The 14047-nt window shown below is 36.0% G+C and overlaps 1 protein-coding gene across 1 annotated transcript; it reads right to left on the bottom strand.

The window, feature by feature from the left end:
• Window positions 1–5196: 5196 nt before the first annotated feature.
• LOC124969501 (transcription elongation factor SPT4-A-like) lies at window positions 5197–5584 on the bottom strand. The gene is given in 2 exon segments (XM_047532470.1): window positions 5197–5527; window positions 5529–5584. Coding segments are annotated over 2 exon segments (330 nt in total). The 3' UTR covers window positions 5197–5253.
• Between the last annotated feature and the right edge of the window lie 8463 nt (window positions 5585–14047).

Raw genomic sequence — 14047 nt, 5'->3', positions numbered from 1 at the left:
AAAATATAGCATGATGGCATTCAAAAACAAAAAATAAGTGAGAAATTTAGCTCCACTGATGAATTCTAGCTCTCTGTTTATTTAAATCTTTGAGGGTGCTCATGTTGTTGGGTGGACTGAGGAACAGATGGGTGGGTTGTGATTTTAATAGGAGTTTCAGTGCCAATTTTGCCTTTGACTCCGGTGCCCTCCGGCAAAAAAAAAAAAAAAAAAATCTTATGCTCTACTATCTTGTTTTGAAAAACTTCTCAAAACAATTAAGATTCTCTCTGCAAATATAAAATGCCACTTGAAAGCTTTAAAATTATAGAGAATATATTTTTGGATTAACCACCTTTTTGTTTCTTAAAAAGATATAGCTAATATGAATATATATACCCAGAAAGGCAGACACATGGTGATAATACTTGTGAAAATATATCTCTGTTTGGAATGAAATGCTGTATCACTGCACCATGAATCCTGATGTCGACTTAAGAGTGCAATAAGAAAAGTATGTAGAGGTACCAGTGAAGCACAATATTACTGGGTAAATGGTAACTGCAATTACTAATATAAAATCAGGTGTCCAGCCATTCCAGATCCTCTATGAAGTATGATGGGAGGAATTTGATCTTGATTAATTCCCTCAATGAGCATTCATTATTAGGATCAAGCAAAGAGCTGACAACCAATTGGAAAACACTATAAAAGAGATATGTCTTATTTAAGTAGGAAAAGAACCCAGTATGTATCCTAATACTTTAAATAATATTAAAAGGGATATGAAGAATTATTAAAAGGACAGTCCTGTTAATTTGCAGAAAGACTGAAAAGATTGACATATGCTTAGATTACATTATTAGATATGTGGAATAAAATTGAAACCTGCATGTAGCACATTGAAATGAAATTATGTGCTAGTTTTAAGAATCTCTTTCTCCACAGAATTTGTAATTTATCTTTTCTGGGTGTATTATAGACATTGAGGGCTAGGATTGTTAACCTTGAGGGTCAATAATTCCACCAATATTTTATTTTTTCCAGTGTCATGATATATGAAATGTAGAATTTGGAAAAGAATAGAAATTCTATTGAAAAATAATAAATTGATTAAAAATAATTAGCTGTGGCACTTTTACAATTGAAATAGTATGAACAATTTTTTGACTCTTATGCAATTTTAAACTGTAAACTTTATGGACACACTCACACACACAAAAAGGAAGCAAAGGCTCCTTAGCAGTAGTATGATATGAGTTTACAGTGCATACTTTGTATAATAAAATACTTTCAAGCTGGGATTGGAAAAGTACCCTGGGAAAAATATCAAAAGCTTCTGTAAATAAATGAGTTTGGGCATTGTATTTGGTAAAAAATTTAATAGAAATATGTGGTAATAGAAGACAGAATCTGGAAGATAATTTGGAAACAAATTTTAAGTTCAAAGCAATTTGAAGTTCACAATGGAGGGTTTTTTTTTTTTTTTTGTTTGTTTGTTTTTTTTTGTGATGTTGGGGATGGAACTCAGGGTCACACATACTATGTTAGTGCTGTACCACTGAGCAAATCCACCCCCACAAAGAGGCATTTTTGAAATTACTGAAGAGTATATTTCATAAAAGAACCAAGAAATATAACTGTGCCAGCATGTATTTTTATTTTTCTTTAGGTAGACTTTTTATCTAGAACTTCAGTGGGTAGACAAGGCAAAATCACATTGAAAATAGTTGGTTTGCTTTGTGGAACAATGTATTTTCATTCAGAATAGCTATGTGGGGAAGGGATGATATAGGATCCCAAGGACATCTTAAAACACTAAAAATATATTAGATATGGCAACACTGTTGAACTCAACAGCATTTTGGCAAACTGAAAGTGGCAGACAAATTATAGACGCAGCGATGTCTGTAAAAATCCATGAAACATGTCTATGGATAGAATTCAATCATGCAGTCAGCTGGGGAAAGCTTAAATAAACATGTTGGGTAGCCATCATTTATCAATACCTTTTAGTAGGCATTAAGAAGAAGGAAAACAGAAAGGTTGGTATGAGGCGGCACAAGAGGTCAGTATGATCTACAGGGGAGAGTCCCATCACCAGCAGAGACATCTGAGGGGGCTGTCATTTTGAATAAGGCTAAAACTGTCAAACTAGTTATGAAGAATGACTGTGAGCCAGGTGGTACTCATTCAGAGTGGAGGCACCTGTTCATGTAACTATGAAAATATTTAAAAGCACTAAAACTACAGAAATGAATGTGGACAGTCTTCCCCATGCCAGGTCAGCCTGGCACAGCTGAGTCATCTCCACATTTATTATAACTGGTCAACCAAAAGCATCAAGTCCAAGAGAGTGACACCGGATGGTTTGTTCTTCAGGCAGATCTTGGAGGTACCAGCCCTCAGAGCCTCCTTCAGGTCTGTGTTCAGCTAGATATGCCTCAGGTCTCTCTTGATTTTGATCTGCTTGTGTTTCAGGCCTTCCCGGACCTTCCACTGCAGGACCTGCATTCTTGATTAGCTTAGGGTAGTTGAGTTTCATTTCCTTGGGGAAACTTCAGTATGATTTTGCACTGCATACAAAGTGCGAAGGGCATCCCATGGGTTCCCTGCTTGGTTCTCACCCCCACATAACTAGGCAGATACTCATAGAATGTAGAATCAGGCTGTAGACACATTTGTTGGGGTCCCTGCTTTTAATCTGGGCAGGAGTTAGCCATTAACCAGTTCTCCAGAGAGCTGATGGCCATCTTCCTGGGAACTAGTATCTCCTTAAGCTCCAGCTAGGTCCCCTCCTGAGGAAGGGAGAGAGCCCATCTGGGGGTCTGGTGGTTCCATGATGTATAGGAGCCTGCAGGCATGCCTCCCAACAGCCAGAGATGGCTGGACCAGGTGCACCCTACCTAGGGAATGGCCCTGATCTACTAGGAAGTCAGGTACACCAGGAACTTGGTCTGCGGGTGGCTGCTGCCCCAGGTGGTCAGGAAAGCATTCACACAAGTTCGACTCACTTTCACTAACAAAGTTTGTATAATTTGCATAAATTGAAAACTGGTTATCACTGTCATAAGTACTTAAAGTCATACCTTACTTAAAAGTAAAAACCATGGAAATGAAATGTTTATAGAGTCTATTTAGATACTATGGCTTATTGAAGAGTCTTTTATTATTATTAGTTTTTTTTTTTTTTGGTACCAGGGATTAACTTGGACACTCGACCACTGAGCCACATCCCCAGCCCTAGTTTGTATTTTATTTAGAGACAGGGTCTCCCTGAGTTGCTTAGTGCCCTGTGGTTGCTGACACTGACTTTGTACTGTGGACCTCCTGTCTCAGCCTCCCTAGCCTCTGGGATTACAGGCGTGTGCCACCGTGCCCAACTTAAAGAGTCTTATTTGAGGCATGTTCTGCTTGGTCAACATAGATTTTAAAAATGCCTATATCCTTAGAAATTTTACTTCTAGGAAAGCACCCTGAAGATTTGTTTAGGACTATGCCAAATGACCTATGAGGAAGCATTGTTTGATGTAGCAAAATGTAGAATAAAAAGATACTCCTTGATAGTGATTAGCTTTTTGGTACACCCATACAATAGAATATAAAAGAGCAGCAAAAACTCTGTGGCAGATTTTACGTGAAGTAGATTTCTTTGTGCTAGAAGTTTCATTTGTAGTACACATACATACAAACAGGTTTTTTTTTTTTTTTTAAATACAGGATGAACATTTTTCATCTGAAAGCCCAAATCCAAAATGCTACAAAGTTGGAAGCTTTTTTGAGCATCACAAGTAGAAGTTTCACATCTGACCTCACGTTAGGTTACCGTCAAACACAGGCACATTAAAAATACTGTATAAAATTTACCTTCAAACTATGTATATAAGGAAATTTATGTTTAGACTTGAGTCCCATCCCAAGGCATCTCATTATGTTTATGAAAATATTACAAAATCTGAAAAAAAAAATCTAAAATCCAAAACACTTATGTCTCAAGCCTTTTATTTTATTTTTTAATTTTTTTGGAATTTTACCTTTTATAAGATTTATTACAGAATTTCCACATTGCTTCATCTTTTTCTTTTTGGTACCCAAGGATGCCTAACCTTTGAGCCCGAGCCCCAGCTCTTCTCGCTAGACTGTTTACAGCCCAAGTTTCTGAGGCTGACTTTGAACCTGGGATCCTCTTGCCTCAGCCTCCTGAGCTGCTGGGATTACAGGCATGTGTCACCAAGCCCAGCACATTGCTTCATTTCTGAGCACAAGAATCCTGAGGTAAATAGAGTATAATCACTCTCATTTATGGATGAACTTAAATCAAAATGGGGATACTAGTAGGATTTCTGTGGACGCTTAAATACATGAAAATTTATGGTAATTTTTAAAATTTTAGAACAAACAACCCCATCTTGGGCAACATAGTTACCCAAAGCCCCCTATCAGGCTAGAGAAGGAAAGGCCAACTTCCCACAGAGGCACAAACTCCCAGACAAGACTCAGCAGCCACCTGAGGCTGGAAGGTCTCCAGAGAGGGGAATGTAAAACAAGGATGAAACTGGCCAAAGGTATAGATAGGAAGATCAGTAAAAATAAAGACACAAAGAAGGGAAAGAAGCAGTATGAAACAAAGTCAAGGGGCGAAGAACACTAAGAAGCTTCAAGATTTTAAGAGGGACTGATGATGCCAGGTCTAGCAGGTAGGCTATAAGCCCTAGACTATGGGACTACACTGAGGGGTTACGGTGCCTCAGAACAGCAGACCTTCCAATGAAGCTCAAGCAAGTACACCAGGAAGGCTGCACCCCTGGAGGCTCAGAGACAGGTGACAAGAGCAGAAGAGACTCTACTGTGCTGGGATGGTGCTCACTGGGCAAGTGAGCCCTTATTGTAAGGGCTAAGAGAAAGGGAGAGGGAAGCAAGCCATGTGTCATGGTTTTAAGAATTTTCCAGTGGTTCATGTTAATTGGAATTTAACCCAAAGTATTGCTCATGGGCAAGGGCATAGCCCTGGACATGGGCAGGAAAACTGACCACCCTCTCCCCTCAATTCAGTCTCTGGATCCTCCGACCCCAACCCCTCCACCTCCACTCAGTAGTCCCAGGGTGAAATGACCTAGAGATAGGATGTGCTTCTCTCAATGGTCTGCTGATTCTCAGAGTTGGAGGGCAAGGAGTATTTGAAGTTCTGTTTGTTTAGTTCAACAACAGCAACAACAACAACAACAAAGCAGAGGAAGGAGGTGGAGAGCAAAGGTGCTGGCAGCCTGCATCTTGCTAGGTCTTTATTGCCGTGTCTCTGGATTTGTAGGCCACTCCTCGACTTTTCAGTTCCCGCACGATTCCTTGGGGCAGGTGACCAGTGACTGGCACTGCATATACACCTGTCTTAAAGTTACTGACTCGCTGCCACTTGGAGACCCAGCTATCCTCTGGACTCATCATTGCAATGATTCCATCAAAGGAAGAGCTAGTGCAGTCATATACCATCTCTCGATTACCCTTCATTTGTGGGTATGCATCACAATTATCACAACCATCATATTGAAACACACAGCAGACAAGCTCACAGATGCCGCAGGTCCTTAGGCACAGTCTCCAAGGCCATCCTCTCGGATACGAAGAACTACTGGGGACGCCACCACAGCCTCCACACCGCAGGAAGTAAACAGTTCACTCAAGCCTTTTAAATAAGGTATACTAAGCCTGTATTTGTTTATTATATGTATGGAATATCTCTGGAAGTGTTTACAAGAAATGAGAGAGAGTGGTTGTCTCCTGGGGATGGGGAGAGAAGAGTTACATCAATTCTTTTTCTAGTTTTCTGAGTAACTTTCTTATCTTTTTCCATAATGGCTGTACTAATTTAAATTCCTATTGAAAGCATATGAGAAAATCTCTTTCTCTGCATTCTCAACAGCATTTATTATTTTTTTCCTTTTTCAATAGACATTCTAATTGGGGTGAGATGAAATATTGTAGTTTTGATTAAAAATAATCTTTAAAATGTGTTTTCTCTAGCAAGAATTGACAATTGCATCTTTCTACATATAATAATCAGAAGGAATGAAATGGAACAAAAATGAGAATAGCTGCCCTACTCTGCTCTTATTGTCATGTCTGCAGAGCACTTAAAACCATCTTTGTTTTTTTTTTCCAATTCTATTTCAAGAAACTTGGTGTAAGTGTTTCATATTGGTGAATACCCCATTTTGCACAGGTCTGTTCTTTGCTCCATTTCTGAAAACTTAATTGTGAGCATTTTTGTTTTTTTGTTCATTTGTTTATTATTTTTTTATTTATCAGTTAGCATCTTCCATATTTTTTGGTCCAGTGTTTTCCACATTTAGGATCAGGAACCACTGAAAGTTCATGAAATCAATTAAGTGGGTAAAAAAAAAAAATGGAACAAAACAGAATAGACACAAATCAGAGAAATCAGAGTAATAGAAAATAACAATATTTAACTCACAGTAAAGCTAAGTAACACTTTGTGAAATGCCTCCTCCTTCTCCGCCAAAAGTTTGAGAGCTGTCATCTATTTCTGAAAATCTAGTAGCAATTCCTTGAGGTCAAGGGGTAGTAAGTTTCTAGCATTGTGTGTTTGAGGACAAAAGTCACATCAAATTGGAAACTCCCTGGAACAAGTTGATATCTCCAGGGTGAAGCCGTCTAAGGCTCAGAACAAACACAGCTGCCTGTGGAACCCAGTAGTCTCTGAAAATAGGGGAGAAAGATCTGGATGATGATGTTGATGATAATAAGTGATAATGATGATGAAGATGGTGATAATAATAATAGAGATTTGGAACTTATTCACCAGCAGTTTGGGTCTACAATTGGAAAGAAGATACTTACAATTGAATATTTCACTGAGGAAGTGAGGATATGCCAAATAGCCCAGCATACTTTCTTGTTGTGAAAGATAGATTTAATATAATAGACTATTATCTTTGAAATGTCAAAATATCACCCAATATTGATAGTTTTTCCATGAAAAGTCTTACCATACATTTTGAATAATTAAAAATCAGGATAAACACTGTATCCTCTGTGTAAAAACTGCATTCCCCTCCTGATTAAGAAAAATTATGGACTGGGATGTAGCTCAGTGGTAGAGCCCTTGCCTAGCATGCACACAGCTTTGGGTTTGAGCTGCAGCATTGCAAAAGAAAAGAGTAAATAAAAATCAGAGAAACTAGAGAACAGAGAAAAATGTAAAGAAAAATTATGTAATAGATGCTACCAGAGATATTAGGAAATTTAGAGAAATTAAAAGAAAAAGTAAAATTATTCATCACACCACCATCCAACAGGATTTCACATTTTGTAGGTTTCCTTCTATACTCTGTGTGTGTGTGTGCATACACTTGTGAATATTGGTAGGTAATTTCCATTTTTTGCTATTATTAATAATTTGAAAAATAGTCTTATGCATAAATCTTCATCTGAATATTGGAAAATGACCACTTTAAAGGCTCTCTTTGTATAATTGCCAAATTGTTTCCAGGAAGCTTCTATAATTACCTTGCTTATCAATGTTGCCAAGTGTGTGGGTCTGTTCCAACAAATTTTCATCAGTACTGTTATCTGTCTGTTTGCTAATATTATGGCAAAAATGTTATCTCAATATTCTTTTTGCTTTTTGACAACTAGAGAGGTCATATTCGTTAGCCAGTTTAATTTCTCTTGAGAATTGTTTATTCATGCTCTTTACTCCTATTCCTATTAGAGTATTAATGTTTCCTTATTAACTTTGATATTCATGATTAATAAAGTAAGACCTTTTATCTCTTATATTTGTGGCAAATACTTTTTCTAGACATTTAAATATTCTTATTTGTTTTGAAATTTGAAATTTTTATTATTATGATTATTAACATACATTGTACAAATGGGATTCACTGTGATATTTCTATGTATTCACACCTCATGCTTTGATAATTTCCATACAATTTGTTCTACCCTTGTTTCCCTTCCTGCCTCCACCTCTGCAATTCCCAGTAATCCCTCCTGTGCTGAAGCATTTAAATAGAAGTTTTGAATTTTTTTTCCAATCAAATGTACTTTTTCAGTTCTTCTGTATAGTTTGTTCCATTGATTTTTCCTTTTTTTTGGCTTATAAATTCCTCTTGTATCTTGTGACCAGATAGATACTTATTTATATTCTAGTTTGGCTTTGGAGAAAAACTAGTTGTATTTTAAAATATTGATTCCTATACTCCAGTTAGAAGTTATTTCCCTCTGTAGGTTTAGGTAATTATCTAAACTTGATTTCCTGCCATTCCCATAATCAACTTACTGATTGAGCACCATTTCTTGCATAATCCTATAGTGGTATCTGATACCAAATTTGTTTTATTCTGTTTAGTCGCTTTGTCTAGCACTATTTTCTTCCTGTTGTTTAGACTCTTATATCCCTGTTAGATGTTTCAGCATTTGTTTTGGGAAGTTCTTCACTCTATTCAAATTTTTTATTTTGAGATAAATTTATATGTATAGAAGATTTTCAAAGAAAACACAAAGGTTTTCTGATGTTTTTTGCTCAGCTTCTCTTAATATTAACATCTTTCACAAGTATGGAATGATTATTAAAACTAAGAAATAAACATTAGCACATTATTAAGTAAACATGAGACTTCATTTGGATTTCCCTACTGAGCAATAGTAGGACATTTTTTAGACCAAGTGAAGAAAGAATTCAAGAAAAAAGGAGGGGCAGATTGTGTGCAATGCTGCTTATAGTTTAGAGGAAGGAAAATTATTTGGATTTAGTAATGTTGCAGTCAAGGAAATTTCAGTCAAATACTTGAGATGATGGTCTGTTCAGAGTGCTGTAAGAGGACATGAGAGGACAACACTTGGAGACACCAAATATAGACAAGCATTTCTAGGAGGTTTAAGGCTTCAGTAGGACAAGAGAAATAGGATTACAGCTAGAATAGAATGTGAGGAGAAACATACTTTTTAGGGCAGGATGAAAACATGAAGATGGGAAATTATTATAATAGAGAGTTTGCATGCTGATAGAAATAACCAATAGAATGAAAAATAGATGCAAGAAAGAGAGTATCTTAGTCCATTTTCTGTTACTATAACAGGACACCTGAGACTGGATAGTTTATAAGGAAGAAATTTTGCTTCATAGCTCTGGAAGTTCAAAAGTATGACACTGGCAACTGCCTGACATCTGGCAAGGATCATAAGATGGAAAAGTGGAAAGGGGAGTCAGACATGTCCAGGAGGAGCAAGTGTGAAAGAAGGACCTAAGGAAGTTGCCAGGCTCACTTTATAGAAATCTACTCTCATGAGAACTAATCCATTCCCACAAGAACTAATCCAGTCTTGAAAGAAATAATGTAGTCTCTTGAGAAAGACATGAGTCTTTATGGATGCAGAGCCTCCATGACTCATCCTCTTAAAGACCCTCCCACTTCTCAGTATTGTTTCATCGGCAATTAAATTTCCACATAAGTTTTGGTGAGGACAACCATATCCAAATGACAGAAGAATGAGAAAAATTACCGGAGTGACGGTGTCGTGGGACTGAAGTTAGTACGTAGGCACTGGGTTGGCCATTGATAAAAGATGGATAATTCATCTGGGGAAGGCAGAGTGTATGGACAGAGATGCTGGTAGGTGGGGCAGTTCATGAAAGATCTCTTCTATCTTTTCATTTAGCTAAGAATAAATATGGGAAAGAAGTGGTACAATTTGAGGAGGGAAAAGAAAACATGAAATAGTTGTTTAGGAAAGCAGGAATGTGAATCAACTATGGGCATTGTTTGATGAGGACTTGGGTCTATGAACCAGGCACGGGTAATGCAGGGACAGTAAATTGTCTTTTTATTTTCTTTTTCTGAAGAAGGGGGATATCACTTCTTATTTTTTGTTATTAGAAGAAAAAGTAGGGAGGGCTTAACTTCAGCACTATTCGTATTATAGTTATGGATATTTGATGTAGATTTTATAATAATCTAGTCAAATTCATTTAGTATGACATTGCTTTGTATTTCTGTCTTTCCTTTGTCTTGTGAATTTTTTAAAGGGAAATTGGGAAGGGCTACATAAGATACTGATGTTCTCTTATCCAGCCTTTTCAATCCTGTTTATTCCGAATTAAAGTGAATCATCTAACTTTTCTTTAAGTACTCATTTCTGTTAAAAGATCAGATTATTTAAGAGGTTTTGGACTTGGTGATGTTTTTCTATGACTACTGGGCTTTACAAAATTTCAATTTGAATTTTATCAGCACTAAGCAAAACTCAAATTTCAGAGGAGTTTTAATTCTATTCCAATGTTAGAATTTCATGAAGACTTGGCAAGATCTTACAATTTTTTTTTTTTTTAGGTTTCTAGAGTACTATCCTCTAATATAGTTTTGCTCATCTTAAAACTTAATATGCTACTGTGATCTCATGGATGAAATATGGCAAGTGAATATATTTGATAGGAAAAAAATCCTTAGAAGTTTTTTTCTTATTAAGGCTTTATAAATAAAATTGGGGGTTGGGCTAGATGTATATAGTTTAGTGGTATAGTGCATGAGCAAGGCCTTGGGTGTTGATCACCAGCACCGAAAAAAACTAAACCAAAACAAAACAAAATCCTCAAGACTACAAAACAAAACAAAACAAAACAAAACAAAACATAAAACAAGATAAAAAAAACTCGTAGGGCTAAGTTATTAGAGATGACTCTTAGGATTTTGCAAAAGTGGTTCAAGTGTCTTTGTTCCATCTTTGAGCATATTAGCTCACTTATCTTAAATTTTTAAATTAAAATTTCATTGATGCATTATAATTATATGTAATAGTGGGATTCATTCAGACATACACATAACATAATTTGATTTGTTTCATTCTCTGTATCTCTACTTTCTTCATCCTCCTCCTTCCCCAAACCCCTTTCTCCACTTTACTGGTCTGCTTTCATGAGGTTCCTTTTCTTTCCTTTTCTCTCTCTAGCTCCTACTTATGAGAGAAAGCATAGTATCCTTGACTTTCTGAATCTGGCTTATCTCATTTAGCATGATGTTCTCCATTTCCATTTCCCTGCAGATGAAATAGTTTGTTTTTCTTTATGGAAGAGTAAAAACTCCATTGTGTATACATACTGCATTTTCTTCATTCATGTGTTGACAGACACCTAGGTTGGTTCCATAACTTGGCTGTTGTGAATTGTGCTGCTATGAACGTGGGTATGCATGTACTGATATAGTGTGATGACTTTATTTCTGGAGGATAAATACTGAGGACTGTTATAGCTGGATCATATGGTGGTTCCAGGCCTAGCCATTTGAGGAACCTCCATTGTGATAGTGGTTGTACTAATTTATAATTCTACCAATAGTGGGTAAGTGTTCCTTTCCCTTCTTGCCAACACTTATTATTATTTGTATTCTTGATAATTGCCATTCTAACTGAAGTGAGGTGAAATCCCAGTGTGGTTTTGATTTGTATTGCCATGATCGATAAAGATGTTGAACATTTTTTTCATGTATTTGTTGGTGTGTCAACCAGCACGACCAAACTCTCGGGTCTGGCGAGGGGCAAAGCGGGATTGAAAAATAAACATTCACAGATACAGATCTTAAAGATTAAGCTAAGATCAGGTGGAGCTCTGCTTTCTGATGGAGAGGCAGGTCTAAAGAGCAATCTTTATTTATATATGTCTCATTATCAAGTTAAAGACTATGCAGCTATTATTCTTTGTATTCAGGAAAGTTACAGAAACTAGGATATCCTATGTAGCTTTTCCATAGTTGCAATCCATAGTTACAAAGTACAATATTAGGAGCTTTGTGTAGCTCTCAAGAAAGTTCATTGTTAAAATTACTATAAGGCAGGCAGGAACTAGAGAAGCAGGGCTGGTGAAACATTGTGGTTGTCTAGCATAAGAGTTCCTTCCTTCCCCGGACCTGTGTGCCTGAGATCAAGGTCAGAGCTGATAAGACTCTTGCACAGAACCTCCTCAGGCAGGGCATTACCACAGCAGCTAGGCATCCTGTGCCCTTGCACAGAAACATTCCCGGGCCCCAGACATGCCACAGTCATGAGGTCATCAGAGACCCCCAATCTCAGTCACTGCTCTCCCATCCTCTGTCACTGCTCTCTACATGTCGGTATTGTATTTTTTTCTTTTGAGAAATATCTCGTGTAGTTTATTTGTTCATTTATTACTTATTATGTTTATCATTGGATTATTTTTTGATACATATAACAAGTCTAATACCCATTTGGTACTAAATGAGAAAAAATTAAAAGCATTTCCTCTAAAATCAGGAAAAAGACAAAGATGTCCACCCTTACTACTCCTATTCAATATAGTACTTGAGATTTTAGCCAGAGCAACTAGACAAGAGAAGGAAATAAAGAATATGAATAGCAAATTAAGAACTCAAATTTTCATTGTTTGAAGAAGATATGACCCAATACTTAGAAGATCCAAAAAAGTCCATTTGAAGATTTATGGAACTGATGAACAAATACAGCAAAGTAGCAGGGCACAAAAATCAATAGCTCTTATATACCAATAATGAATCAGCTAAAAAAATCAGGAAAATAATTGCACTTAAAATAGTCTCAAAAATTTAAATACCTAGGAATAAATCTAATCAATGAGGTGAAAGATCTCTATAATGAAAATTATAGAACTTTAAAGAAAAAGTTTGAAGACAACAATAGAAGGTGGAACAATCTTCCATGTTCTTGGATAGACAGAATCAATATTGCTAAAATGGCCATATTACCAAATGTGGTCCACAGATTCAATTCAATCCCCATTGAAACACAGTGACATTTTTCACAGAATTAAAAAACGTTCTAAAATTCATATAGAAGAATAAAAGATCCAGAATAGCCAAAGCAATTTGGAGCAAGAAGAGTGATACAGGAGGCATCACAATACCTGACTTCACCAATAAAGTAATGGAGTTGTTCTAGTTATCTGAAATCCTGCCCAGCTCTAACTTCCTTAGTCTCACTACTAAGAAGAAAGTGGGTTTTGTACCTGTCACTTCATATATTGCAAAAACTAATATATCTCTGTAATTTAATCAAGCAAAAAAGAACACAATGCTAGTCATTGGGAAAATATAACAGGTTTGCTACATCACATTTTACACTATAATAAACTCTAGATAAGTTAAGTATTTAATATAAAAAGAAGCCATGAGAGATGTCAGAATATGTAGGTGAATTATATTCATAAGACTTTGACCAAAATATAATATAATATTTATAGTATGTTTGCTTCTTTTGTAAATTTTTTCTTCAATTTCTTTGCCCTTTTTCTATTAGGAGGTCTATAATTTTCAGTTTTAAAAAACATTTTTACTTTTAATTGACACAGTAATTGTACACATTTATGGGTTACAGTGTGACATTTCAATACAGTTGTACAATGTGCAATGATCAGATCAGGATAATTGGCAAATTCATTATCTCAGACATTTATCATTCACTTCTTACTAGCTATTTTGCAATATTTAATTAATTGTTAACTATATTTGTCCTGTTGAAGTATAGAACATGGGAATTAATTCTCCTACCCCTCCTGTTCCTGTTATCCATCCTCTCTTCACTCTCCCTTCTCCTACATCCTTTTCAGACTCTGGTAGCCACTATTCTAATCTCTACTTCTATGAATTCCAATTTTTAGCTTCCACATATAAATGAAAACCTACAGTTTCTGTTTATTGGTCACTGGTTTATTGTGTTTAATATACTGCTTTCTAGATTCTACTATGTCATCACAAATGACAGGACATTTTACGAATATTAATTCTTCCAATCTATGAACATGGGATGTTTTTCCATTGTTTTGGGTCCCTTTCCATTTCTTTCATCAATGTTTTGTAATTTTCATTATAGAGAGAAGTTACTTCCTTGGCTAAATTTATTCCTAGATATTCTATTTTTTCATTGCTATCGTGAACAAGTGCAGTTTTCTTATTCATATGTAAAGAGATCTTTAAAATAATTTTTAATTTGTTCTTTTTACTTGTACATGACAGTAGAATATATTTTGACATATTATTATATATATGGAGTATAATTTTCATTCTTG

Source organism: Sciurus carolinensis, chromosome 17 (assembly GCF_902686445.1).
Source record: "Sciurus carolinensis chromosome 17, mSciCar1.2, whole genome shotgun sequence".
Classification (NCBI taxonomy): Eukaryota; Metazoa; Chordata; class Mammalia; order Rodentia; family Sciuridae; genus Sciurus; species Sciurus carolinensis.
This window is presented reverse-complemented; position numbering and strand designations above follow the sequence as displayed.